General features: G+C 40.6%; 1 protein-coding gene across 2 annotated transcripts in view; it reads right to left on the bottom strand.

The window, feature by feature from the left end:
- SORCS3 (sortilin related VPS10 domain containing receptor 3) overlaps nucleotides 1-26,427 on the bottom strand; it is a 268,866-nt gene that overhangs the window by 78,382 nt on the left and 164,057 nt on the right. For both annotated transcript variants that reach the window (XM_030276367.4, XM_072931239.1), the window contains exons 5-6: nucleotides 20,965-21,038; nucleotides 2,694-2,758 (exon numbers count right to left, since the gene is read on the bottom strand). In XM_030276367.4, the coding sequence (XP_030132227.4) occupies nucleotides 2,694-2,758; nucleotides 20,965-21,038 (139 nt within the window). The remainder of the gene's footprint in view (nucleotides 1-2,693; nucleotides 2,759-20,964; nucleotides 21,039-26,427) is intronic.

The raw sequence follows: 26,427 nt of genomic DNA, 5'->3' as shown, positions 1-26,427 counted from the left end.
GGTGCTTGTGTCAGCGTGATCATAATAGTTCCCTTGCATCCAGCCCTGTCCTTGCTGTTGCCTATTACACTCTGGCAGAAGGCACAATGCCCAAGGCTCCTAGATGTTTTTACAATTTAAAAATGCAAGTCTCGATTATTATTCTGCTACAATGATTCTGCCGGGATGTTGAAAAAATGTGAAAAACTTCATTTGCTACAAAAGATGGGAACAGCTTGAGATAAGATAGGCACTGGAATTATCAGCATCTTGCAGTATTTAAGGAGACCAGACACAAGGGCAGATGGGTTTTTCAGTGACACAACCATTTCTCATGACTGGACAGACAAAACCATGTGGCAAAATATCTTGAAGGACAGTCACCAGAGAGGTGAATGGGACTGCCAGCTCCCAGATCAATAAGCTTATTGATAGCCCTGACTCATTTATGGATGAATGAGATTCCAGCATGCCCCAACACCTGTTCCCAGCTCCAGAGCACCTTTTAGGCTCCAGTCTGAATTGGTATTAGATAGGTTCTTGAGTCCCATTAATGTCAGAAGAAAGAAAAATAAAATACAATTCAAAAAAAAATTTAAATAATCAAATTTAGGAGTCTAGTCCTAAATAGCACTTCCATTCCTTCCCCTCCCTTCTCCAGTGCTTTTACTCTCTACCTTTTTTTTTTTTTTAACTTAAAATATAGAGGCAAACAGAAGAGGACATAAAAATGCCCAACCTAGAAGAATCATATTTTTCAAGCAGCCAGTGACATTGAAGGCACAGATTTATCTATCTGAATTAAACTAAGCAATGGGAATACTTAAATCTATGTCTGTTAATACATCAGATAAGTGACTGAGAGACCAGACTGACCTAAAAGGTATCAGAGAAGCTTTTGCTTCCTTCTGCATAATACTGAGGAAAACTTTCATCAGAAGCTTTCTGATCAAGAGGAAGTAACTGCAGGGCTCCATTTTCCAGCAGGTGTAAGTGCCTCAGCTATTTCACTGAGCACATAAAGGCCCAATTTGGTTGCAGAGCTAACTGCGAGAAAAGTTCAGTGCCCCACTGCTGAGCACCCAGAGCTGAAGTCTGTAGCTGTGAGGCTGTGTTGCTTTGTTACACAAACTAATATTGTTTTAGGCCTTAGAACCTGTAATTGGAGCAGCACTGTTCTTTTGTGCGGGGCTGGGAGAGGAGTCCTTTCACAGGCCAGCAGGGCCAGCACAGCCCAGCAGGTCTGGGATGGCAGCTGCAGTGGGGCTGATTTGCTGACACTACTGGCCAAGCCTGGCTTCCAGTGAAACCCTCAACACCATCAGCTGCCAATTTCAAAACGCTGAATTTATATATTAAAACAAGAACAAAGAGCAAACCCCTGAGCAAACAAGACCTGGAGGAAGAGAGCTGTCTTTAAGCTGGGGATACATATTTCAAACATTTACATCCTTGACATATCCAATATTCAAATAGCTGGGTGAGCAAGTTTAAACTTAGTTTGAAAATAGATTCCATCAGCACTTTGCTTGCTTGCTTGGGTATTTTTTATTTGCTTTTGACCCCTTTTCCCATCATACCTGCAACGGTACACATAGCAGCAAAGGCACTGAAGATGCCTCCCTACCTTGTCCACCCACCTGTCGGCCTGTTTTGCTTTTTCCACATATTCAACAAACAGCTGTCACCCCTGAGCTGTTATTGCCTGGTTATTTATTCAGCTGCCATCACTAAATAGCAGTGGGAGGCCAGAGAGTGATGTTAGAACATCCACAACCTCAGAGAAGCCATCTTGACAGACAGGAGCTTGTTCACACATCTGGCCTACACAGCACCTGACTAAAACAGAAAAAAGTTTGCAACTAACAAAAATGAGGCTTTTTTATTCTCCCAGAAATCTTCTAACTTCTCAATCCTATGTTTTGTTCCTATACTGTCCCTACATTGAAATGGGGCACTTGTTCCATTGCTGCCTTTTCCTCACACTGGAGTAAAGTTCCACACAAGGAGCAGATGTGTTACTATGCTGCAGTTCCTGTGAGAAATACCTAAAACACTTCAGAGAGAGTAAGTCAACTTACTTCTAATACCATGTGGAGATTGACTACATAGGAATCCATTCCACTGCAAATGTGACTAGATTCATTTCAGTGAGGAGTTAAGAATCATTTTTTTTTCCTATCTCCTGCTTCAGATCTAGGCACCTTTTCAAGCCTGTAATATGTTGGTATGGAACACCTATTCATACATTTTGAGCAAAAGTAAAAAATACTTTCAGTACAAGACAAAGGGGCATAGGGACATTCTGGCTAGAGGGCAAGTCTGACTGCAGGTAATTTCTCAAATTCTCAAGTACCACCACCTAGCTGTTCTGAGCACCTCTGGAAATGCACAGAGGTTCCATGGTACAGTGCTGGTAGCCCAGCTCTTCATGATGGATGTAAATTACGTGATACTGAAACAGCTAAACAGGGAACAGAATAAATGGGTTCTTAGCCCACGGACTGAGCTTCTGTCCACCCCCTCCACAGACACAAGCCCTGCAGCCCATGACTTTCCCCTACAGGCTCAGGATAAGAACATCACATCAAACCCCATGACCCACATCTCCAATTAAAAGTAAATGGGGAGGTAAAATGGGTAACGTGGATTCTCATTCCCACTCCATTCTTGGCTCAAAGCACAAGAATGTAGCACTGGCTGCAGGCACTCACGTCCATCAGCTGTCCGGGCTTCCATGTGCACAAGGTCAGGTTCTTTATCCAAACCAGTCACTGACCTGAGAGAGGAGAGAGAGAGAGATACAGAGAGAGAGAGAGAGAGAAGGCAGTCAGTCAGCTGAAAGGCTGCAATTAGACAGAGATGGTGAGGGAACATAAAACCAGTCTAAACCTCCCTTGGGACACCTGGTATGTAGGTCTCCACCTTTTAACAACTCATCTCCTTTGTATTTCCACACTAAGGGCCCCTACACCAACTTTCCCAGGCAGGAGAGAGTGATCCTGCCTGTCCTTTGTCTTTGATCAAGGCTACTATGACAGTTCTAGTGATGGCAAAGAGAGCTGCGACCAAGACCCAGTAAAATCAGAGTTCTGTTTTAATGCTGAAGGAAAAACAAAGGCACAGCAGCCTCATGCCTTCAGAAAGCAAATTAAAAGGAGGTTTTATTTGGCTGATTAGAGACATGAAAGACTAAATTTCCTGATTTACTCCTGGTTTGCTGGGCAATCTTGCTATTCTTTACCTCCTTTTCCCCATCTTTAGAAGAAAAACAGTGTTGCACATATGGTGAATTTCTGATTTTTAAAAGGTGAGAAAGTATTCATTATTCACACCATGATCCCATGCTATCCATGGTCCTTGACAATTATGAAAAGAGGCACAAGGAGTTTCTTTAATCTCACTAGCTGGAACTCAACCGCCCCAAGTAAAATCTTCCCATGCATTGTTATTTACTCCCTAAAAATATTTTTCAAAGCACATTAAAAAGATACTTTTCCTCCTGGAAGAGGAAAAGTCAAGCCCAGAACAGAAATGTTATTATTAGTGTCCTGGCTGATAGAATCTCTGGGAGATGAACATTTAGTCCTAGCAATGGCTGGCAGGGGAAAAAAAAATCCATAGATGTCCACGTGATTTATGATGCTGCTTCTCCCGAGTTAACCAAAGGGTTAGATTAAAAAAGGGACAATGACAAAAATCAGTTTCTAATTTGGTGGGAGTTGAATTTGATACAGTAGATTGTAAATAATAGATTCCCTCTGAGCCAGCCAACATTCAGAACTCCCTAATGTTCTGAAAACATTTTTATCACATTCTTTTGCCATTTTCATCCTTGAGGCATCAACAGCAAAAACAGTAAAATAATAATAATAATTTTAAAAATACAGATGCTCTGATACATTTCTGTGAATCCCACAAAAAATACAGCAACTGAAGCAATGACAAACATATAAATGATCTGGAGTTCAGCTAAGATCAGCCAGTGCTGCAAATGTCAAAATACTACATTATGACCCACTGTGCAGGTAACTGAACCTGGCACTGCTTGTTAACGAGAGCACCACATCGATAGCAAGTCCATTCACAACGCTCTGAATTGTGGCCAAAAGATACCAACACAACAAAACAAAGCAGCACAGGCAGGGCTTTCATCACTCCGCTCACAGTGAGAAACAGTCTGCTCCTTAATCGCTACCATCAGTTTCAGGGTGATACCACAAGGAATGACTGTCTGTTATTGGTAAGGATGCCAGAATGAGACTGACTTCTTGTGATCACACAGTTATTGAGATCAAAGCTTCCCAATATATGGACACGGTTAAAAGTGACAGTAGGATACACAGAAATTCCTTTAAATATCAGTGGAAAACATTACAGTGTGCTGCAGTATTAGTCCCTAGTGAATATAGAAAGCAATCTTTCTAGTCCATAGCAGAAGTTTTCTGCCTTTTTCAAATGAGTAGCACTAACTGCTGTAATTTCAGTCATTCAGTAACCATGACCCTCATCTATGACAATAGAGAAAGATGTACATGCTTACCATCATATCTATTCATCACAACTTAAAGAACTGGAGTGGTAATTCCAGAACTTGGAGGAAAAGGTTGGGAACACTTTAGGGCTTGCCCTGCAGCTCTTACCAACAGGTTTCCTACTTAAATTCAGCTTTAAATGCACTCTCCTGGCATCCATCCTTCCAGAAGCCAGACACCAGGCTCTTACTCAGAGCCATTTGCTGTGTCCTGACACACATCTGACAATGTCAGATGGCTTCACCTGGGCCCTGATGTCCTCTGGGTCCCTCCCCTGCAGATGGAGAGGGTACTGTATCTCCCCCTGCAGCAATGGGGCAAAACTGTTCAGCCCAGGTAATAAGAGATAATCTGCCACAGTACTATTCATTTTAAAATGGAATGCAATTAGAAGAACCTAAATATATCCCAACAAAATCCAGAATACTCATTACCATTGTGTATTTGCATGCACGAGTTTTGTGGATCTACTCATAATGCCTTTCAAGTGTGCACCAGGGAATGAGAGGGATCTCCTGAAACATGTCATTCTAGCTTGAAGTTCCTTTCCAGCACCATCTACTTGTTCCCTTAATTAGTTTTGACAAGCCTAATGGTTCATTTCAGAATAACAATGATGACAAAAAAGGATTAGCACACAGCACACCCCTAGTACTCCTCTGTTCACCAAGTAGTGCACTACAAGTTGAAAAGCTTACAAAGTGTTCTGCAACCCAAAATCAAGACAGGCTGCTCTATCTGCAGGCAGATAACAAGGCTGAAAAGTGATGCATTGGTCATCCTTCCTTCACTCAAATCAAGTTACCCTCTTATACCAATGGCTGATTGAAAAACAGATCCCCAATCAATGCTCTTTCTTCATGCCTCACCTCACATCTCTTCCCACTGGCAAGGAACAGAGGTTTCTATTGCTCTGACTCTTGAATTCAGGAATTTTTAGTAAATGGTCTCTCATCATTTGTCTGGAGGAGCTTTACATCAGGAATGCAAAAAAGTCAGCAGTGGAAAGAGCAAGATGTAAATCCAGATCCTGAAGCACAGCTGCAAAAACACACACAGACTCTAAAGTTATTCCTTTATCCTGTTGTAATTCTCTTGCCTTGAGAATTCACTACAACAACCTCACAGGTCTGGCAATACCTGTGCAGCAACAAAACAAGAAGAGACACTTTCACAGCCTTGTATTTTCTTACACTCTGAAGAATATTTGGAGGATGCACTGCTCAATATTATTTAAGCAACTAAAGCATGTTGAGATGTCAGCATCTCCTGACTTATACAACAAAGTGTAGCTCACAGAGTGTGGTGGCTGGGAAAGGCTTTTGTGGTGCTCTAGCTAACAGCCCTGTCCAGAGGCTTACAAAGACAAGAGTATTTAACACTCAGGAGCCTGAGGTCCTGACCCATGGTCACACAGCTCTGTGCATACAAACTCCAGACAGCAAAATTTAAATCAAGGTTCACAAAATTCACCCGTGTGTGCTCCTGTCTCAGATGGTTGTAGGAAGTAAAACAAGGCACCCTCACTGTGAGGAACTGAGCTAAATCAACATCCTCCACCATCCCTATTCATTAATCACCCCTGGCAGGACAAAATGCTGAGAGGATGCAGGCAGTAGTGACAGGAAAGGTCAGCTTTTCCTGCTGACACTTTCCCCAACTGCTGCAAAAGCAGTTTTCAAAATGCGGAGCCTGAAGCCAGAATTGCAGCAGGCACAGGATAATTTTCCAATTAAGAATTCAAACTACCTCTGAATTCCATTAAAAGGAATAATTGTTACCCCTTTTTTTTTTTTGTATATTCTCGTGCAGCTTTTTTTTTTCTGTTTTCATGGTAGCTCTTGATTTTCACAATATCCTTCCTCCCTTCTTTTCAGAAGAAAATTGTGTGCTCTTGAAGGATGGACATGATCCTGGCAAGATCCTTATCTCTATCCTGAGGGAAGAGCAGTGTGCATGGATGCACATTTACTAGGCCACTCTGCTACTATTTCATCTCTGACTGGGAGGGAGAGCGGCCGATAAGAGCAAGGAAAATTCTGCACAATATTCTGTGCAATATTCCACACTTTAGCTATTCCTTAAATGTTTCCCTATAAGGTGCTGCATACTTCAAAATAAAAAATGCCAACACATTCAAAGAAAGGAAAAAAGAAAAACAGAAACTCTTCAGGTTACCTGCCTACCGCACACTCCAGCTCACTTTTTCTACCACTTTTTCTAATGCCTTTCCATGGAATAAACAATTTTTGAATTTTTTTCCTAACCATTTTGTAGACATCAGACATTTACAGGTGAAAAGGAGAATTGAGATATGTCTCCTCTAGCATCTTAAATTAAAACAGCTGATCAATTCCAACTGCCTCTGTTGATTCTTTCTCCCTAAACTATCAACTGAGAGTAAGAGATGCTCTATTCCTCTATCTCCTGGTCCAAAGAGTTTGGGAGATTTGAGTTTGTATCACTGAATATGTGCAACATTTGTGTTTGGGATTTACAACAAGGTAAAAGCAAAAATTCAAGTTATAGGAGTCAGGCTTTCAAACTTCATCTGGAACCTGCTGGACTGAGATTTTATCCAGAGGTGTGTCTAGTTTCTGACCAGTCAAAATGGCATTTCCCAGCTTCAAAAACAAGATCAAACTTTTACAACAAATTGAGACTCCCAAGATGCTGACTTGAAAACTCATTTTTGCCGGTTAAGATGTCAGACTGAAGACAATTGCCAGTGTCCATGTAAAGAGACAGAGGAAACAGCTGGATACTAGCAGGATGTTGTGCAGTGAGGGCTAGAAACATCAAGGAAAATGGCACGTTTATTGTACAATGATATGTAAAGGGGGAAAAACTCATCCTCTTGCTGCAGACAACTGCAGTTAAATTAGTGGATGTTGCCAATTAGTCTGATGTAATTTTAATTCTATCCTGCTTCAGAAGTGAATAAACACTTTTGTGTTGTACCAGGCAAGCAGTGCACATTTCTAACTCATCCAAGCAACACAAGGGCCATGCCCATGTGGCTATATGGCAGCAGGAACTAATTCATTCAATTCCCACTCAACTGCCCTGGAGTTTTCCATATGGCACCCTTGCTAAATGACACATAACCTCTCCAACAGGTTTCTCCTCTATCTGATAGTGCCTCACATCTGTCTGGGTATCAATAACTGCAGTTGGCTTCAGCTGGTCAAGGCGATTCATGTATGAATTGGTCTGAAATCACCTCCATCAGACGGGAACTCTGGGCACGTAACAGCCCATGTACACCCAACCTGCACACAGCCCCGGGCCAACCACCATAAACCACCAGAGTTAAGGACTATACAAATGTTGAAGAGCTGGGACAAGGAATGTGTTTATTAAACACATAAATACAGGATCATTCTCTGTGGCTGAGCCAGGGGAGACGCTGCTGGATGTGTTAGGATGTGATGAGGTCTCTGAAGAGTTATGGGCAAAACCTGCTTGCACCGCATATTTCAAATGGAGCTTGGGAAAAAAGCTGGGCAGGAAGATACTGTAAGGAACTGTCGTAGCTAGGTCCCTGGAGCTTTCTACATCTTTTCCAGTGCTAATTTCTGTGATGCTGTAGTTCTGGACATAGGCAGAAGTAATTGTTGTGAGACTTAGCTTGCAAGATAAGGGAAAAAAAATTGCCAAGTGTTTATTCTCAGCTGATTTCTTTTCAGCAAAGCCAATCCTTTTTAAAATGGTCCCATTGAATTTTAAGGAGGTTTTCTACATGGTATCTCAAAAACACCAAACCTTAAGGTGTTCATGGCATCTGCACGCGTTTCTGTATGTGCATACATGCATCTGCCTCCCTGCACCTTATCCCCACCAATACCAAATGTCTAAACCTGTGCCTTCCCTGTAAACTCAGTGGGCCACAGGCCCCTGAACCACAAAGTTGCTACACACAGCGCTTTCATGCATAAACCAGACCAAGAAGAGGAAAGAGGTCCAAATCAATGCTTTCCATGAGGGGAAAACTGGCATTTAGGCTCAACCATGTCAACAACCACCAGAGAATCGATTCAAGGCAGCAGGCTCTGCTGCACAGATAATAATTTCTTGCTCTTCTCAGTACATAAAAGAAGGTACTCTTTTTATCACAGAAGTTAACAGGGAATACCTTTAAAGTATACTTAGCAACAGCAAAACTGCTGTTGCTTAATATTTTTTCTATTCCCTTTATGCTAACACCAAAACCGATGCACAAACAAGGCTGTGTCTAGTTCTCATCTTAGTCCTTTAAAGTCCTATGGCATTTGTCCCACACCTATACCATAAATCCCAACAAATATAACCACATTCTCGTGAAATATATTTGAAAAATTTTGCGAGTAGAAGGCCAAAGATCCTTTACAGCCTGGTCAAGGATTGAAAGGACCAGCAACACAGGCAGGGTATGTGCTCCAGGTGGCACCATATTTCCCAGTAATGCCCTTGAAATAGCTCCTTATGGGGCTGAGGCTCATGCAGGGAGTGTGTCAGCTATGCCAAGCCAGCCCTGGTTGCTCCCAGGTGCAGCCCCAGTCCTGGAGCTGAGGAGCTGAATGTGCTGCTCCTGTTTCATTGGGGTGCAGCTGATCCAGGCTCTGCAAAGGCAGTCCCGAGGGCTTATACCTTATGCTAATCAGATAAGAAGCCTTTTTTTTTTTTTTTTTTTTTTTTTTTTTTGCCAAGTCCTAGCAGTACCAGCATCAGGATATGGTGGAATTAATGAAGCATCAGCTCATCAAGTTAAGACATCACTGTCCTGAAGGGCTCTCAAAGCCTGAGTGCAGGACACCCCATCAGCTCCCCAGCCCATACGCATCCAACACCAACAGTGCTGCTTCAGAGAGGGCATTCATAGAGAGGAGTGAGGGGATTTTCCTGGGGTTTAGAGGTCTGCAAGTTTTAAGGCACATTCCAACACAATGGTTTGATTCTGTTTTGCTTCATTTGGAAGGGATATTTTTTTGCAGGACAATTTCACTTTTGTTATTGTAGACTTCAATTCCCTTTAGGAAACAAGAATGAGAGGGTTTTTTATTATTATTTTTGCATTTGCTTAAAGTTAGTTTAGTGCCTACTATATTATAAATCCCAGTTAATTAATTTTTCCCAGTGTTTAGCTACCCTCCTTTGAAAGTCATGTACATAGGGAATTGCTATAGATGATTCCTTTGCTTTTCCATGAAACATGAATCAGCACTGTTTTGGATCACTTTAGAAAAGCAACGTACATGCTCAAAGACCCGTCAGCCTGGCAATCCTGTAACCAAAGATTTCACTGGGGTTACTCCTCTCCTTCAAAGGAAATGTTTGTAAGACTTGTAATACTCTTCCAAGTTTGTTTCCTAGCAGAAGTATCTTAAACATGACCCATTCACGAAATGTTTTACACCAAAATAAGGATTATCAGTTACTGTGTGTTTAATTGCCCTCATTTGTACAAACGTTTTCCAGTTGTAAATATGACATGCCTGAAATGCTAAGGTTCAGTGATTCAGCTACTAACAGAGGCCTGTTAATAGGAAGCACAATAAAATGCCTCCAAAAAGCTTCTGAGCAAGAACACCATTTAATAAATGAATGCAGCAGTAGATGGATAAAAATAAAGCTTAAATTGTCCAAAGAGGGGATGCCAGTATGAAACTTGGCACAGACAATATGTATAGGATTTGCTGATGAGCCCCACATGCCTATGAGCATTGTACATTGTATTAATTAAGGAAGAATGAGTCTCTACATTCCCTGTTGCAGGATATTGTGAAGAATCACCCTGGGATAGCATCTAACATTCTGGAAATGAATTTGTGGTTCATTTCATGCATTTTGGAGAAAAACAATATGAAAAAATAGATTTGTTTCAAAAACCTTTTGTGACAGTTGTTTCTCTGCATTTCAGACACTAACCTGAAGATAACAAATTGCTTATTTCCTTCTTTGACTTTTAGCCATCAGCCAGAAAAGGAATAGGGAAAGAAAGGAATGAAGAAGAAAGGTAAGGAGAAGAAATAGAGAGTAGAATGAAGTACTCTGTTCTGGACCAGCAAGCATAAATGCATCAATGTGTCTCCTTGCCCCCAAAAAACCATACTCAATTAGCTGCTGAGAGAGAGATGCTCATTTGTCTCAATACCACAGGAGGAAAAGACAAAGAAGCAGGAAACAGAAAGAATTCTTGTAGCAGACAGATATCTAAAGACAGGCTCTGTCTGTAGAAACAGCAAGTCTGTGTGGCTATGATTTGTAAAAGCAACAGTGTCATGAGGTCAGCAGATCACCACAAGTTTGCACCCAAGACAGAAGCATCTTCACAGGCAGAATGGAGATGAATAAAACAGACACAGTCACATGCAGGTCTATGTCAGTGAAAGAGAAACACTGCACCATGAGAGACCAGAGAAACCAGAGATCTTTTGTGGGTGCTTGGCTCTAATGTAGGCAAGTGAACAAACATGAGACAAGGCTGCCCAGGGGGCTGAGCACTAGACACACACTCAGCTCTTCACTACAGCAGCATCCCAAAGCACCCCCATCCCAAAAGCATTACCCTGATCAACTGAGAATGCTCAGGGCACAATGCTGCAGTGGGACTCATGTCAAGAAGCAAAGCTGTACGGTCAACCTGTAGGTAAATCAAGAGCTTCTCTTTGTTTGGTTCTTAATCTGTTGCTACAGAGAAGCAATAAAAGGAAAGAGAAGTACAAGGCCAAATGAAAAGTAATACTCTGCTGATTTCTATCCTCAAGGCGAATTCCAAAGTGCCAGAACACTGTTCAAATCTAATGATTTGTAGAAAGAAAAAAAAAAAAAAAAAAAAAAAAAAGAATTCTGGAGAAACTACTGCAGACCTAGAAATGGCTTTAGGGAGTCACTATTACAGATTGCCCCTAAAATCAATATTGTAATGGAACATGTCTCCTTCACTCAAAGATTTTCAGTCAAGACCTGAAAACCAAAAATACTGTGAGCAAAAACTAAGAATCTGTCTGTACCCTCTGGCCAAAAATGTGACAGAGTTTTTGGCTTCGTTTTCTTTATTTTTTTCAATAAAAAGCAGGATTTTCTCCTATGTGAGAAAACCCAGATCTACTGAAATCAGCTCTGAAGTCTACAGGTATTATTTATTATTTCTTAAGTATTTGCTGGCAGACACAGGTGAGTACACTTCTCTCTCAAACTCAGCTACAAAACTTCTGATATTCCACTAAACATGGAAATGTTTACCTCTCATTTTTATTTCCTTCTGCCCAATGGAGAACAATTATCTTGCAAGATAATTACAGAGCTATGATAACCACTGCTATGTCCTATTTCAATTAACTTACTATAAATATGCAAGTGAAACAGCATCACTTACTGGCTTTTCATCATTGTTCTCTATATGATCAGCAAGACACAACTTACTGAATCAACATTATTTAAAAGAACCTGTAGTGCAGCTAATAAGATGCTCCTTCCTGCTTTTACATTCTGAGGTAGCTTTATGCTCACTCTGCTTAACAATAGCAAAATTAAACTCATCTCATTCTACAGAGGAGACTCAGGGGAATGCCAGGGAATGAAAGAATGGGAGTTTCATTTTCCTCTCTTGCCGAGAATGAATTCTGCCTCATATAACTGCTGATGAATTGTCGTTTTAAGAGAGTTTGTTAATTTACAACAAGCAGAAGGCATAAAAACGGACCTCCTTATCTTTAATGGATGTTATTGAGCAACACAAATGGTTCACATTTAAATTAATGCAGAAACATCTTGTCTGTTTTGCCATGATAAGACTGTTCTTTTTGCACAGCATGGGCTCAACTTCTTCTGTTAAATAAAACAACTGGTTTTGTTCAGTTTAATGCCAGGCAAATTTCCAAAGGTTCAGCAGCTGAAGTCCATTCAGGGAAATGAACTGGAATTTACCTGGGTCCTTCAGGGAAATGAACTTGAATTTACCTGGGTCCTGACTGATTCTTTTTGAGAAAATCTCTCTGAAGAATTTTGAGGTATCTAGTTTCAAATAAAAATGGTCCCTGACAGTGCTGATGATAAATCCTCTATTAGATTGCAACTTCCTCCACTGCAAGGATGCTTCCAGCCCCAGTTGCTGTAAAGAAATGAGAGCTGTAAAGGCGCATTTCTCAAAATCAAATAGGCAAAGGGAGGATGGATCCAGAAAAGATTTCCACTCCTGATGCCTGTAGCTGTTTTGCCATTGAATGAAATAGCAAAAAAATTATGTCCGTAATCAGAGTATGTGAAAAGGTAATTCCTAAACACCTCAGAACAGTAGTGATTTTAAAATAATTCCCAAATATTTATCTTTCAGTCATCTGAAAACAAGCGGGATTCTTCCCCACACTGAAAATTCACCTATTTTCCCAGAAATTGAGAGACTAGTATGATATAGAACAAAGGCCAAAACCTAACCTGAATTCCCAAAAGGAAAAGAATTAAAAAGTGGGAGGCTAACCAGAATGCACAAAATATGATGCTACTTTCAGCCTGGCAGCCTGGCTTTTGATTAGCTTTGCCAAGCTATGACAGTATGGGAGATCCCCATATGCCTCAGAGGGATGCATTATTCAATATATTAATTAGAGGGCTGGCTTTCATCAATGCTTCCTACAAAGTGTCACAAAGAATTACTCTGGGACTGTTCCTGACAGGCTGGAATTAATTTCTGTCTGAGTTCACGTGCACCAGGAGAGCCAGGATGAAGTCAGGCCAGGCAGACTACACGAGTCAGCAGTACAGCATTTCAGCTTCCAACATGGCCTTTGGAGCACAGTGATGGGGTTTGGACTTATTTGTTTTGATGGGTTTTGATCTTATTTGTTACCTTGTTGAGTGAGAAGAAGACAGATACTCCCACCATGAACTCTTCAGACAGACACAGCACTGGGACCCACTCCAGGGATTGATACAAACTGGGAGAAATATTCAACAAATTCTTCCTTAAAGCATTCCTGGTCTTTCTTGCTAGTGGTTCATCTAGTTTGCTTCAGTCTCATTCAGTCAAAGAGAGTGTGGGGGAGATGGGGTTATAAAATTATCCAAGATCAGCAATGGGAGAGGTAAGAGAAGAGGCTGGCTCCTGGGAGATAAAGCAACCTGACAGATGAGGGACCAAAGCCAAAGGCTTTTTGATGGCTGAAAACAGTGGTAGGCATTAGATTTAAGCCAAATGAGCAGAAATATTTCAGCCCTAATTTTTTGAGGCCTTAAGGTAAAAAAGACATAAATGTAGCAAACGTTGCAAATTGTACTAAAATCACAAATTCTTAAACCCTGATGGTATTTATGTAAGGACATCCATTGTTACATTAGTGGAGAGGGATAATCCTTTCTTCTTCAAGATATGTTGCATTTCTCAAGCAAAAAGAGGCTAGACAGAAAAAGAGGGTAGTTAGAAAGTCTTTCAAAGACAACTTATTCCAAAATTGCCCTTCCAAAGGACATATCTTTCATTGAAAGAATTCATTCTTGCTGTGATAGCAGCCAGAATTACAGAGGTGTATACATAATGTGACATTTTATCATGTGGCACTTTACTTAAGGTTCACTTATTATGTAGTTCATGGGTTTTAAAGGAGAATTTAAAGTACTTAAAATTATTTCCCTTCATAATCACACAATCACACACAATCCTTCTAGCCAGAATGCTTTTAGTAGGTTTTTCCTTTTTTTTCTCTGTGTTAAAAGAGCTTTGAGCCTAGGCAGCCTGATTAGCATGACATCCACGGGACTTCGTAAAAATGTCAAACACTTATTTTCTCAGGAAAGCAGGCAGTAAGGAGAGGGGCACCACACAATGCTAAAGCATCCATCAGTTATAACTTAGAGCTTGCATTCATAGTACAAGAGATTGGTGCTAACAAACTTCCTTTGTAAGATAAAGTCATCAGTCAGCAAAAACATACACCAACCCTCCACATATCTTTGGGTTTAGTCCAAGGTAAACTAGAAAATAGTCTGTAATACTTCTCCAGTATTGTACTATGGGTTTTTTCCACCTTCTACAAAGATGCTTTCCCACATCCAGCTATTTCTGTCAATCTCTCACAAATGTGTTCAAAAAGGAACATGGACTGTGCTAAGAAAGGGGAACGGTAGTTTGAACATTACACTGACTAATGGAAGTCGTGGGGTCTGTGCAGTCTCTATAAAACAGCTCTGCAGCGTTTCCCTAGAGACAGAAAGTTAAGGATTTTCCTGTTTTTAGGGTCATTTAGGTTTTTATTCTCTTAGATATCCATAAAACCTATCACAATGTCCCTGGAAGAGCAGTTACCAATCTATAGTTCAAAACCAGGATAGGATTATTTTTAAGATGAACTATCACACAGTTTGTCTCCCTGCTTTAATTTTTTTAATCATATATTGCAAAATGAAGTTTTAGTCAAATTTTAAGATTACTTAAAAAGACCGTCCAAAAACTGTCAAATATTTCACAATTGAGATAAATATTTTGATAATATTGCCATGAATTCTAAAATACCTTTATTGACTGGAAACTGTTTCAACAAAAATAAACACTATTTCAGCCAATGAAAAGTATCCACCTCTATATCCAGGTTCCATTTATCTCTATGCCACTGAGTTACTGTGTAATCACAAGTTAGTCACCCACAACCTAACATTTGGAAACACAAAATATCTATAGTGTCGATGGCATTAATTTTAGGCGCACAAAATTAAATAAAATACCTAGCCTCATAGTCTCATTTTGCTCTTTTTAAGTGAAAAGGAAAAAAAAAATTAGGCTTATTATCACCGTGGTGTTGTGGTCTTTAATTAACTAAAGTGACCTTGCAAGGAAATCTTCCAATATATGGCAAGAATTTATGAGAAAGTCTCATCTCTCCTGAACTCTTATTACAGAGCTTGAGGCTAGAGTTTGAAAATGTTGTCCTCAGCTTAGTACAACTCATGGTCATGGTGGCCTGAGTAACACATTCCAGATTTATGTTAGCTTTACTCTCCAGAAGATAAACCTTCCTTGGGTGTTCTTGCCCACGGGGCATGGGAAGCAAATCCCTCACCAGAGCCAAGTGAGTCATTAGCCCAAGGGAGGCTGCAGTAATAGGCACCGGGTACACGCCTTGGTGATGCTCGTAGGTGTCATCCATAGATCCAAACTACAGTCATTCCTTTTATCCATAGCTCCATGTAGGGTATGGTTTTAATGCTGAAAAACTATAATGTAGGATTATTTAGGAGTCAATTTGACATTTACAAGACTATGTTTACCTAACACTAAACTTGGCTGTAAAAAAATCAGGCGATGTTTCCCCAGCACTGTGCAATGACACCATCTGGCAGTTAATGATTAGTGGGATTTAGAGAGGCAGGCACATATTTGACTAACCATCTCTTTGCTGACAAACTAGGCAAGTAAAGGTAATGTCAGCTGTATCCAAAGGTCACTACTGGAACTTCTGCTGAAACACTCTGCCTGGACCAAAATTGGCATTGGAATTAGGAAATACCAGTGCTTTCACAACAATTAAGAAATAAAAACAGACACAAATATCTGTGTGAAGGTAGAAACCCAAAAAAACCAACCAAACAAACAAAAAACACCAAAAAAAGCCCACAGCAATGAAAATGGTTCCATATCCACCACTTTATATTCCTCAGTGATGATGTAAGCTAGAAACAGGAATGTGTTCTCCAAAAAACAAAAGCCTGGGAAGACCCTAAGAAAGGGTGTTGGTGGCAAAAAGGAATATATTCCTGTCCTCTGCTCAGGATGGTGATCCTTGTGTCTGCTCAGCAAACATAGGCAGGGCCTCCAAAGACAGATGGGCAGGGGATATTCACAGCTGTTTAGCTGACTGGACAGAAAACACAGGTCCCTTTGAGAAACTTTGTATTTTAAAGAATTAAACTATAAGATGATAAAAGGATTTCATATGCCACTAAAGCATCTTTTCTTTATCTTGTACCCTCTAGTGCTCTTAATCTACTGCTGTAGCACTTCATATTACTCTATTTGAGTACTTCACCCACTACAGTCATCAATGTGCTCTCCTATCCCAGTCTCACCTACAGGGTAACAAGGCAAATTCAGGTGGAGCCACCCAAGGTGACAGAGAAAAGCTGTGGGCCAGCAAATGCTTGGTGAACGCTTGGTAACTAAACCTCCTGCTCACCTGCTCAGTCCCATTGAGCTGTGCAGAGAAAGGCAGAGGTAGTAAAAATACTTGAGGACAATTCAAGTCCTACAAATCTTTATCAGGAGAGCAACAGTATTTAGTCAGCAGAACAGACCATGTGTTCTACAGGCAAGGAAGCTTCCCCAGCATTTCTACGGTACAAAATTGCTTTATTTTTTTTATATCCTCCACATGGTATCACAGGTGTCTAAGTTACAGTGATACAAAATGAACAGGGCCCAGAGGGAGCTGCAGAAATGTGTTCTGAAGGAAAGGAACATTGAGTAGGATTTTAAGAAACTTTACACCCATGCTGGTTCCAGTTATCTTGATTGATCTTGGAATTTCTGTATCACATTAGCGTAAGCTCCCTATTTCCAGTCTTACAGGATCCTGAGTTATTAAAATCTGAGGCCAAGGCACGTGGGAGCCAAATCTGGATGCCTGTACACACATCAAGTAACACATTCTGTTCAAGCTCTGCCACTGTCATCAGTGGGTGTAGTTAACAAATGAATCACTACTACCAAAGTAGAGAACTCAAATCCTAGGGTTTTTTATAACTGTGAGTGGCCCAGGGGTGAATCTCAGCTCATGCACAAACTTTGAGCAGGCTCAGGAACTGATGAGAGATGTCCCATGAACAGTTGGACATGTGACATCCATAATGAATGAGAACACAAAACTACAAACCAGTGAGTAGCACCAACAACTATGACTGAGGAAAGAAGCTGAAAGCAAGAGCCAGGATACAATGCCACAAGTCGGAATTGGAGCTTAGGGCTTTGGTTTTGACCAGAGGAAAGCCATCACAGGTGCTGCCTGCTAAAGCTACACCAAAAAATGCAGAGTGACTTGTATTCCATGACTAACAGATAGGTTGTGCTTACTCTGCTGAGGGAAAATTCACATCACAGTCTCACAAGCTCTGAAGCAATCATGATTCTCTCCTGGCCTTAAGGTCTCTATGTGTGACGTCTCTCAGGGAAGGTATAATTATTCAGAAAGATCTCAGAGAGAAAAATAAGACCTCTCCTTCTCAGGTTGACAGATTACATGAACCGGGTGAAGTTTAGAGTCTTCACAAGACCATTCAAAGCAGCCTTAGAGATGAAAGTCATGTTTTTAAGGGAAACACATTCAGCAAAGCCTGCCCCAGATAAAGCCAGCTGCATTCCAATCAAATGGAGACCATCCTATTTCATGAAGGATGCTTACCTGAGCCTCTTCTAATGAACAATGCAGAGTAGCTTGTCTCATTTTGGCATCTCCTTATCATTACTATTTCCACTTTCATGGAAGTTTTAATTCAGAGGTTCAATAATGTAGTAATTTGATGGACTGATGACAGGGACAGTGATAGGCTGGTGACATGGAAAGGCAAGCTTGCCACAGCACAGGCAAGCTGAGAGCTGCAGTAGAAGCTGCAGTAGACACACCTGAGGGAAGGGAGGGCATCCAGACAGAGACTGACAGACTCGAGAGGTGCGTCTGTGCGAACCTCAGGGCTCCAGGAGAACTTACAGCACCCTTCAGTAGCTAAAGAGAGGGGGCTTTTACAAGAACATGTAGTAATAGGACAAGAGTAGTGCCTTTCAGCTTAAAGATGGTAGGTTCAGAATAGATAATGGGAGGAAGTTCTTTATTGTGAAGCTGACAGGACAATTGAACAGGTTGCCCAGAGGCATTGCAGATGTCCCATTCCTGGAAGTATTCAAGGCCAGGCTGGATTGAGCTTTGAGCAAGATGGTGTAGTGGAATGTGCCCTTGGCCCTGGCAGGAAAGTTGGAATTAGATTATTTTTAGGGTCCTTTCCAACCTATACTCTTTTATAGTTCTCTGAGTTTCTACTCTGTGGATGTAAGCCATAGAGTAGTGGTTTACATCTCTCTGAAACTTGAAGCTATACCCACTTTCTCTCTCTTTTTTAGTGCACTAAAAAGAAATTAACGAATTTTGGAGGCTAAAATGGTTTTTTGCATTTTTCTTCTGTACAGATTGTACAAGCCAGAGCTTGCAAGCCATCACAGTTTGCAGCTTTAAAAGGAAAGAAAGCAAAAAAGAGAAATAAATCAGCTAAGGAGAGTTCTGTTCCACAATTTCAATACCTCTTATCCCTGCACTATGGATTGTTTCAAATCCCTCCCACTGTGGGAAAAACCTGATTCACTCTCTTGGGAAGCTTATTCTCTGTGGGACTCTGCTGTTTCTGAGTGGAATAAAGATTTCTAAGTCTACATCTTATGAGTTTTAACTACAGAAGACTTGTACATTTCCTAAGAGAAAAAGGCACCTGAAACACAGACATTATGTAATGCACTGCTAAAAAACGGCGTTCAAGTCATGCAGCAAAAGACAATGAAAAAAGAGGTAGACTGTGGAAAATAATACACACTTGGGTGTCAAATAGACAAACAGGCAATTTCCATTAATCATTATTATATGGAAGTAGAAAATAAGGCACAACATCACAACCTGTCCTTTAAAAAGAGGTTCTGCTTTTCTTCCCAAGTCAGTTTACCCCTTGCACTTTATCCCCCAAGAAAGACTCTCCCCTAAGACCACTTGTGTGATTTGAAGGATAGGGTAAAATTATTCCAAGGACCAGCTATTCTGTTCTACAGAAGGATACACCTGGAGAGGATCCACACTGGACTTTGTCATGTGCACCCAGCATGAATAGTGAGATCAAAGGATTTTTGATAGTTAGGTCAATCATCCACCTGCCACCAGAACCAGGAGGGAAAAACAAATTCCTTTCCTACATTATGGAGTTGTCCTCTGTCCTCTGCTCAGGATAGTGATCCTTGTGTCTGCTCAGCAAACATAGGCAGGGACTCCAAAGACAGATGGGCAGGGGATATTCACAGATGTTTAGCTGGTTGGACAGAAAACTCAGGTCCCTTTGAGAATCTCTGTATTTTAAAGAATTAAGCCAGTCTGTCTGTCAGCCTATCTGTAACATGGACAGACAAGGTTCTACACCGTTGATATATTTTGCAGGTCTGTGTGACTTAGGAACATTAAAACTTTGTTTCCTAAGTGTTTAAAATCTTCTCACACTCTCCAGATTCCCCAGGGACACTAAGGCTACTCTCTAGACCTTGGGCCAAAAAGTCAATGTTTTAAATGTTGGAGTCTAAAGATGTTTAGAGAGATTTCCAGAAGCATGTAGATAATTTGAAATGAGGAGTCTATCTCCACTGCAAGGTGTGGAAATACTGAAAATACAATCTATAGATATTTTATGCCTGATACCAGGGGCTTTCAATGAGGTGCAAAAATTTATACGAGAATTTGATTCTAAGATATATAGACATAGATATGTATCATGCTTTGTAATTGGGAGTAAATTTTTAAGTTTTTTAAGTCCTTTTTTATTTTTAACATTCCAAAATGTGACCCTCTAATTCCTTATTATAATCTTTTTAGGTCTTAGGGACCAGACACTTTTTTTAGCTATGCACAGATTCTGTAAATCAGCACTTCTACACATTCACACACACCCCATCATCTGGCACATAGTAAGTACAGCATTAAGAATCTGATTCAAGCCCCAAATCCTAAATTCAACTACAGAAAAACTAGACTTTTCTTTTTCTCTCTAGAAGTCAATTCTGAAGCCTTCACATGGTGCAGGGAAGTTTGGAAAAGAGGTATCTGAGATGGCTGAGCCTGGAGATAGGAACTAAATTTGTTTCATCATCTGATTTTTAAGACATCCTTCCAATTTGAGAGGCTGACACTTTGGAAATGAGAAGGAATTGAGTCACAAAGCAGATTTTTAGCAAACTGCAGATCTTGGGCTTTCACTAGTCACTATAATAAAACTGACTCCTCAGAGAGAGATTTAAAGCAGAGTGAATCATCCCTTTTCACCAAGATTACATAAGGAGACTGGTCAGAGTGGCTGGCTCTGCACAAAGACTGTGATCTAGGCTAAAGTAACTCTCTGAAGGGCTGAAAAATAGGAAATCTAATGGTCACAGGTTTGTCACTGAGGCACTGAGCAGCTTGTCTGTGTTACTCTAAGGAGGTGTACAGTGAAGAAGCAGGAGGTTCGCAATTATCAAACGACTTGTATTTCTCTGTAAAAGACACCACGTTTTATCAGACAAGAAGTACAAACACGGGGAGTATTGCACTGTAGGGTATGTTCTATGGACTGAATTTATAGCATTAATGATGAACACAACCAAGGGTATACTTCATGCTCAGGTAAAGCAACCAATCCCTTCAAGTTAGATGCCCTTCTCCCCTCCATGAACTGCCCAAAACAAGCCAAGCCAGTGGCCCTAACTCACCAGTAAAACCTGTTTGGTGTGACCCGCTCGTGCATGAGCTGCCATTTTCTTCCAAAGTCCATGGAGCTGTACAGCTGGAAGACAGAAAGAGAGAGAAAGAATAAACTTTGAGGGAAAAGAAGGAAGACTGTTGCTAGATAAAGTGTCAAAATCAGCTAAGATTAAATGGGTCATTCACAATAATTATACACAATCACTGATCACCCTCACTGCCAGGGGAGGCTAACAAGACAATGTCTTCCCTTTACTCTTAAACAAGACTGGGCTCCTGAGAATCAAAAGCAGGTTGTGTCTTTCCAAACTTGTCAAACAACTTTGTGCTTCCAAATTTCAGCTGTCATCACATTAACGTTGACTGCCATATAACAAAGCTGGCCATTCCCCTGGCTTTTTTTGTTTAATAGGAAGCAGGTGACATGTGAATTCCTAGTATCAAATAGAATGAGAGACAAATCAACGTGACTCTGATGAGGTAGTGACTCTATACTCAAGGTCATGCCATGATTTTTTTTAATGGAATGAATTAGATCTCTTTTGTATTGAAAAGTGAATTGCTCCCAATTTATGTTTTCTAATATTGAGAACGAGGTCTAAATTTTCAGGTAGGTTAGAAATCAACCTGCTCATTAGTTAAACATCAAAGATAGTGACGTGACTCTTCTTGGAAGCCAGATTTTCAATATAATGATTTTCTTAGTCTTTCTGGTTAAGAAATGACACGGCTGTAATGTAACCAAATTTCCATGCAACTCCACACTGAGTTTCAGACTTACGTTTGCTTCATATATATTCTGCTTAATACCACAAACACCATTCTCCATGTAATTATTTTCTTATCCACAAAGCATCTTCTCACAATCAAAACATATATAAGCTCCTTTTCTCCAACTATGAGAAAATTTGGTTTTTCAGAGAAAAAAATATGCTTTGAGAAATAACTACAATGCTTTACCACTAGATCACAGAGAACTAAATATCAGGCAGCATTTTGATCAGTCTTTCAAATAAATTTCATCTGATATATATTCTGGCTTAACAAAACAAGGGTTGATTGCCAGTTAAGGAGGTAGATAAGAGAACTAAAAAAACTTCAATGCTTGTAATAGCCAAATTTAAATCCCTAATGGGAAAATGCTATCATTTGAGCATGAGATTCTGCATTGCATTTGATTTAAGTAACTGAATTTGCAAATTGTAGGCAGGTCCATGTTCAGATTGGAAGGTTCACAACCTAGTGATGTGTCCTGTGGCACCGCTGTGATGGATGGCTAAGAGTGACTGGGAAGATAAACCACATGTGCTCACACTGAATATTGAACAGGCAGAATCTTTGACCACAGAGATGCAGCAGCCACATCAGAGCTGGACCATAGATCAATTTAGAAAGATGATTGGAAAGGGCTGTTTGAGCAGTGTCCAAAGCCTGAGGCAGTTAATTAATTCTTGCTATGTTTGTACTCAACTACACAACCAAATCACTGTATAGTCAGCAAAAGAAAGTCAGAAACTGAAATTCAGACTCCATCAAGTATCTAATGCAACTGGTATGTGTAGAGACAAAAGAATCAGGACTTTGCATTTATGCCATCAGGAATGCCAGTCTGGCCAGTAACAGCTCAAGCTGCCAGTAAAACACATACTGAGGAAAGATACGGAAGTGCATCCTTCAATCTTCATGTCAAAAAGGGCTCCAATTTTGTAAACTTCAGCCAACATCACTGAGCTTGTTGTAAGAAAGATTTTCTGCCCCATGTTCTTCAGGAGATCAGATATTATCTGAATATTCTAATTTGGCCATATTTCTTTAGCATTGTTTATAGATAAGGTAAAATACTGCACTTAAAGTCCAAAACAGCCAGACTTCCTCTGCTTTTCAGGTGATTGCCTAAAAAAATATGATAGTTGTCTGCCTCAAAAAGAATTCTGTGTAGATACAAAACAAAGAAACAAAGCATCACTTGTCTTTTTTATTTAAAGGAGCCAGGAGAAGGGAATTCTAAATTTGAGATTAAGCTTATGAAGTCAGCATCAAAATTAAGATAATTAATTCTCAAAACATACAGGTTTTTAGAAGCTATAACTGAGAATCCACACTCCAAAGTCAAAATTCTACAGTGCTATGATTCTGCCCAGACTTTAGCACAGTTCCTGCCAGGAATATTCCTTGAGTCACTGGATATAGTTTACACATACAAGGACCTCAGCACAGACGGAGTTGCATGAGCTGCATCAAACAACTTGGCTATCCTTTGTGTGTCCTGACTACAGGTGCAAGTCAGCCAGGCTTCAGGCAACTTAGTCCCAGTTAAGTCATGCTCACAAGCAAGTCCAAGTGAGTCTAGCATCCTGATTGTATTCTGCAGCGGATTAACCATTCTCACCATGAGAGGAAAGGATTAACAACATACAGACATCTCCTTCGATTCTCTTTTATCTTGTGCCCCTGGCATTTCCTTTTTTTGCAGCAGCAGCAGCAGCATAACAGCAGTAGCTACAGAAAGCTCAGTGACATGAAGCACAATCTCTTTCAACCACTCATGTCTCCCAGTGTCTCTTTCAGGGAGCATCCCATTCTGTATCAAGTTAAAAAACAGAGACTAGCTATTGGTCTGGGTTTTTTCTTTCATTTCTCTTTTAAAGCTCAGACTGACTGATGTCAGAAGGATTAAACTGAACTTGCAGCCTTTATGTGATTTCAGATAAAGAGATAAAAAGGATATTATTCATATCAATAATTTTTATTTATTATTCACCTCCTTATTCTGGGCATCCACTTCAAACTTTAACCAGATGACTGAGTCTTAAAGCTGTATGACAGAACAAATCCCTAAAAGGCCTCTCTAGCCCAGTTCAGTTGTATAGTATTATTTACAGATGCAAATGCAAAGGTTAGTGTTGAATAAATAAATAAAACATTCAATAAAGTGATTTCTAATATGCATTAAAATTGAATATATACATATATTTTTTGTTTATCTCCCTTCATGGAGAAAACAAGCTTTAGAAAAGACAACAACTTTAGTGGCAAGTACAGCAGAATTAAATATAAATTAATTTTTCCTAAGGCTGGAAACTAAGCAAAGGAAAAAAAACGAAATAGGTATGGTGCCAAGATTTTCCCATTTTAAAGCTCTGCTCTAGCCCTTCAGTGACAAGTAATCTCTGGCATTTCCACCTCCCAGAGCACTCCAACCTAGTGCTTCAAGAGGGGTGGACTCCAGTGTACCATAGGGGTGGTATTGTGAGCGTATGGTCCTTCTGGAACCTCCTTCTGTCATTTGACTTACCCTGATGACTGAAAAATTAAGACCATCATGGGTCTTTATGTTTGTCTGGGCCAGTTGTGTCTCTTGATGCAGCTAAAGAGTGCCATGCAGAGGATCTGGCTCAGCCTCTACTCAGGAGTCTAGTCAGACCTATCACTTACAACAGGAAAGGCTGTACCATCAAAAAGGTAAATGGCAAATATTTCTCCAAACAGCATCACGATACTCCCCAGTCAAGGACTGTAGCACCAAACATATCACATCCACCAACCCAGCCCTGAAGCTCACAAAGAACACAATCTGTGCGAGGAAAGACACTGGCAGCCCCAGTGATACCCAACTTTGTTTCACTACAGGCCAGACCTCAACTCCTCTGCTTGTTTTGCTCAGCACAAAGCTGAGTCATAAGGATTTTATGTGCCACCTGCAGAATGCTTAGTCTTCAAACTCTAAGAACAGTGGCAACATTTTATTTCACACCAGCATTTTTTCCAAGTAAATTGGCAAGCCCCTTAAAGAAGGAGCTTTATCCCTGGTGTCAGATTCTGTGCCACAAACACAAGCAACATGCCAGAAATACATTCAGAGCCGCAGAACTGTAAAGAAAGGAGCTATAGATACACAGTGTTGCATGTGAAAAATGTTGGGATTCTCCAGTACAAACTCTCAGGGTGACACATCATGTTGGCCGGCTTGGAAGACCTTGTCCAGGGCTGTGGCTGTGGGTAATTTGGTTTGGGTGTTTTGTTTATTTTACCAAACAGAGCTAGCAAAAAAAAAAAAAAAGGTTTTAGGTTTTCCTGGAAAAGTAAAGCTTCTCAGAACTGAAACAGCATAAGAAATTGGTCTGCTTCAATTCCAGTTATGGAGAGAGTAGAGAAGAACAAGCAATGAAGGAAACACAGGAAGAGGCTCAATCCCCTGATGTTAGTTATCCATGTATTCATAATAAATGCATCAGGGTGAGAATGGGTCTAATGGTAATAACCTGGCAGCAGCTGACACATTATGGAAGAGAGGGTCAGATTTGCCTGGGCTGTTGGCCTCAGAAGAGCACGATCCCAAGCAGGAGCTCAGATTGCTTACATGAAAAGATGGCTCTGATCCCAGAAAAGTACAAAGCAAACTAGCACCTTCTCAGCCAGAGCTGGTGGGAAAAATCTACAAGATGTGTGCAGGGTTCCTGCCAAAAACTCAAACCAGGGCAGAAGAAAAATAAAATTAGGTCAACATTTCTGTAGGAAATTGGACTGCATGCAAAGGATAACTCAGAAAAGAAAGTCTGTTGCAGGATCTTAAATTTTTCCTTCATAGAAGGAAAAACACCATTAGCACTAGAAAAAATTAAAGGCTCAGAAAAAGTTGCAAATTCTCAGAAAATTCCACAGTGTATCTTTTCTCTACACTTCTGTGTTACAGATAAAATTGCAAAAGAAGAAGGGTGTGATCATTAATATTTCAGAAAGGTCATTCCTAGAAGGAAAATGAACTGGAGGAAAAATTCACAACTTTTCAGTCTCTGGAGTACAGAACAGACAGTCCATGTCTGACAGTGGCCAGCTGAACACAGGATAGATTCAGTACAGCCATGAAGACAGCTATTGGTACCCCAGAAACACACCCTACTTCTTTATCACTTCTTCCATCCCTGCTTTTTGAAGGACAGATGGATACCTATCCCTTTCACAGCATCAGTGTAATGTTTAAACTGTGGGCTCTATGGAAACCCCTTTCTCAGGTTCTCCTGGGAGGCAGGACATGTTACTTGCAGCACTGTAGGTACAGGACTCAGGTCTAAAATACTTCACTTGTGTGGCTGAAACCAGGTCAGGAGCAACCCTTGCCATGGAAGTGGCTTTACTACCAACAACAGAAATGGCTTCATTCAAGAAACATTTGGGGTAATCCTCTCTTCTATTCCACAATTCCCCCCAGTCTGGGCCTCAATGAAACACCCCTGGAGTGTCAAGAGTTGCCATTAGGGACACAAAGACTAACATCACCTTCAAGCTGATAACCAACTCAAGGACTGTCTGTGCTTGCCCTTTCCAGCTCCTCCGAGGGAGTGCCCTATCCTCACTCCAGTGGTACCAAGATCTGAAACTTGGAAGTGCTTCTGGACCCCTAAATAATGGAAAAAAAGAACTTATCCTTTTCTTCTCTTGTCACAAGCTTCCTGGAAACCACAATTCAGGTA

This window comes from Taeniopygia guttata, chromosome 6, assembly GCF_048771995.1.
Source record: "Taeniopygia guttata chromosome 6, bTaeGut7.mat, whole genome shotgun sequence".
Taxonomy (NCBI): domain Eukaryota; kingdom Metazoa; phylum Chordata; class Aves; order Passeriformes; family Estrildidae; genus Taeniopygia; species Taeniopygia guttata.
The sequence above is the reverse complement of the archived record's forward strand: the minus strand, read 5'-3'. Positions and strand labels throughout refer to the sequence as shown.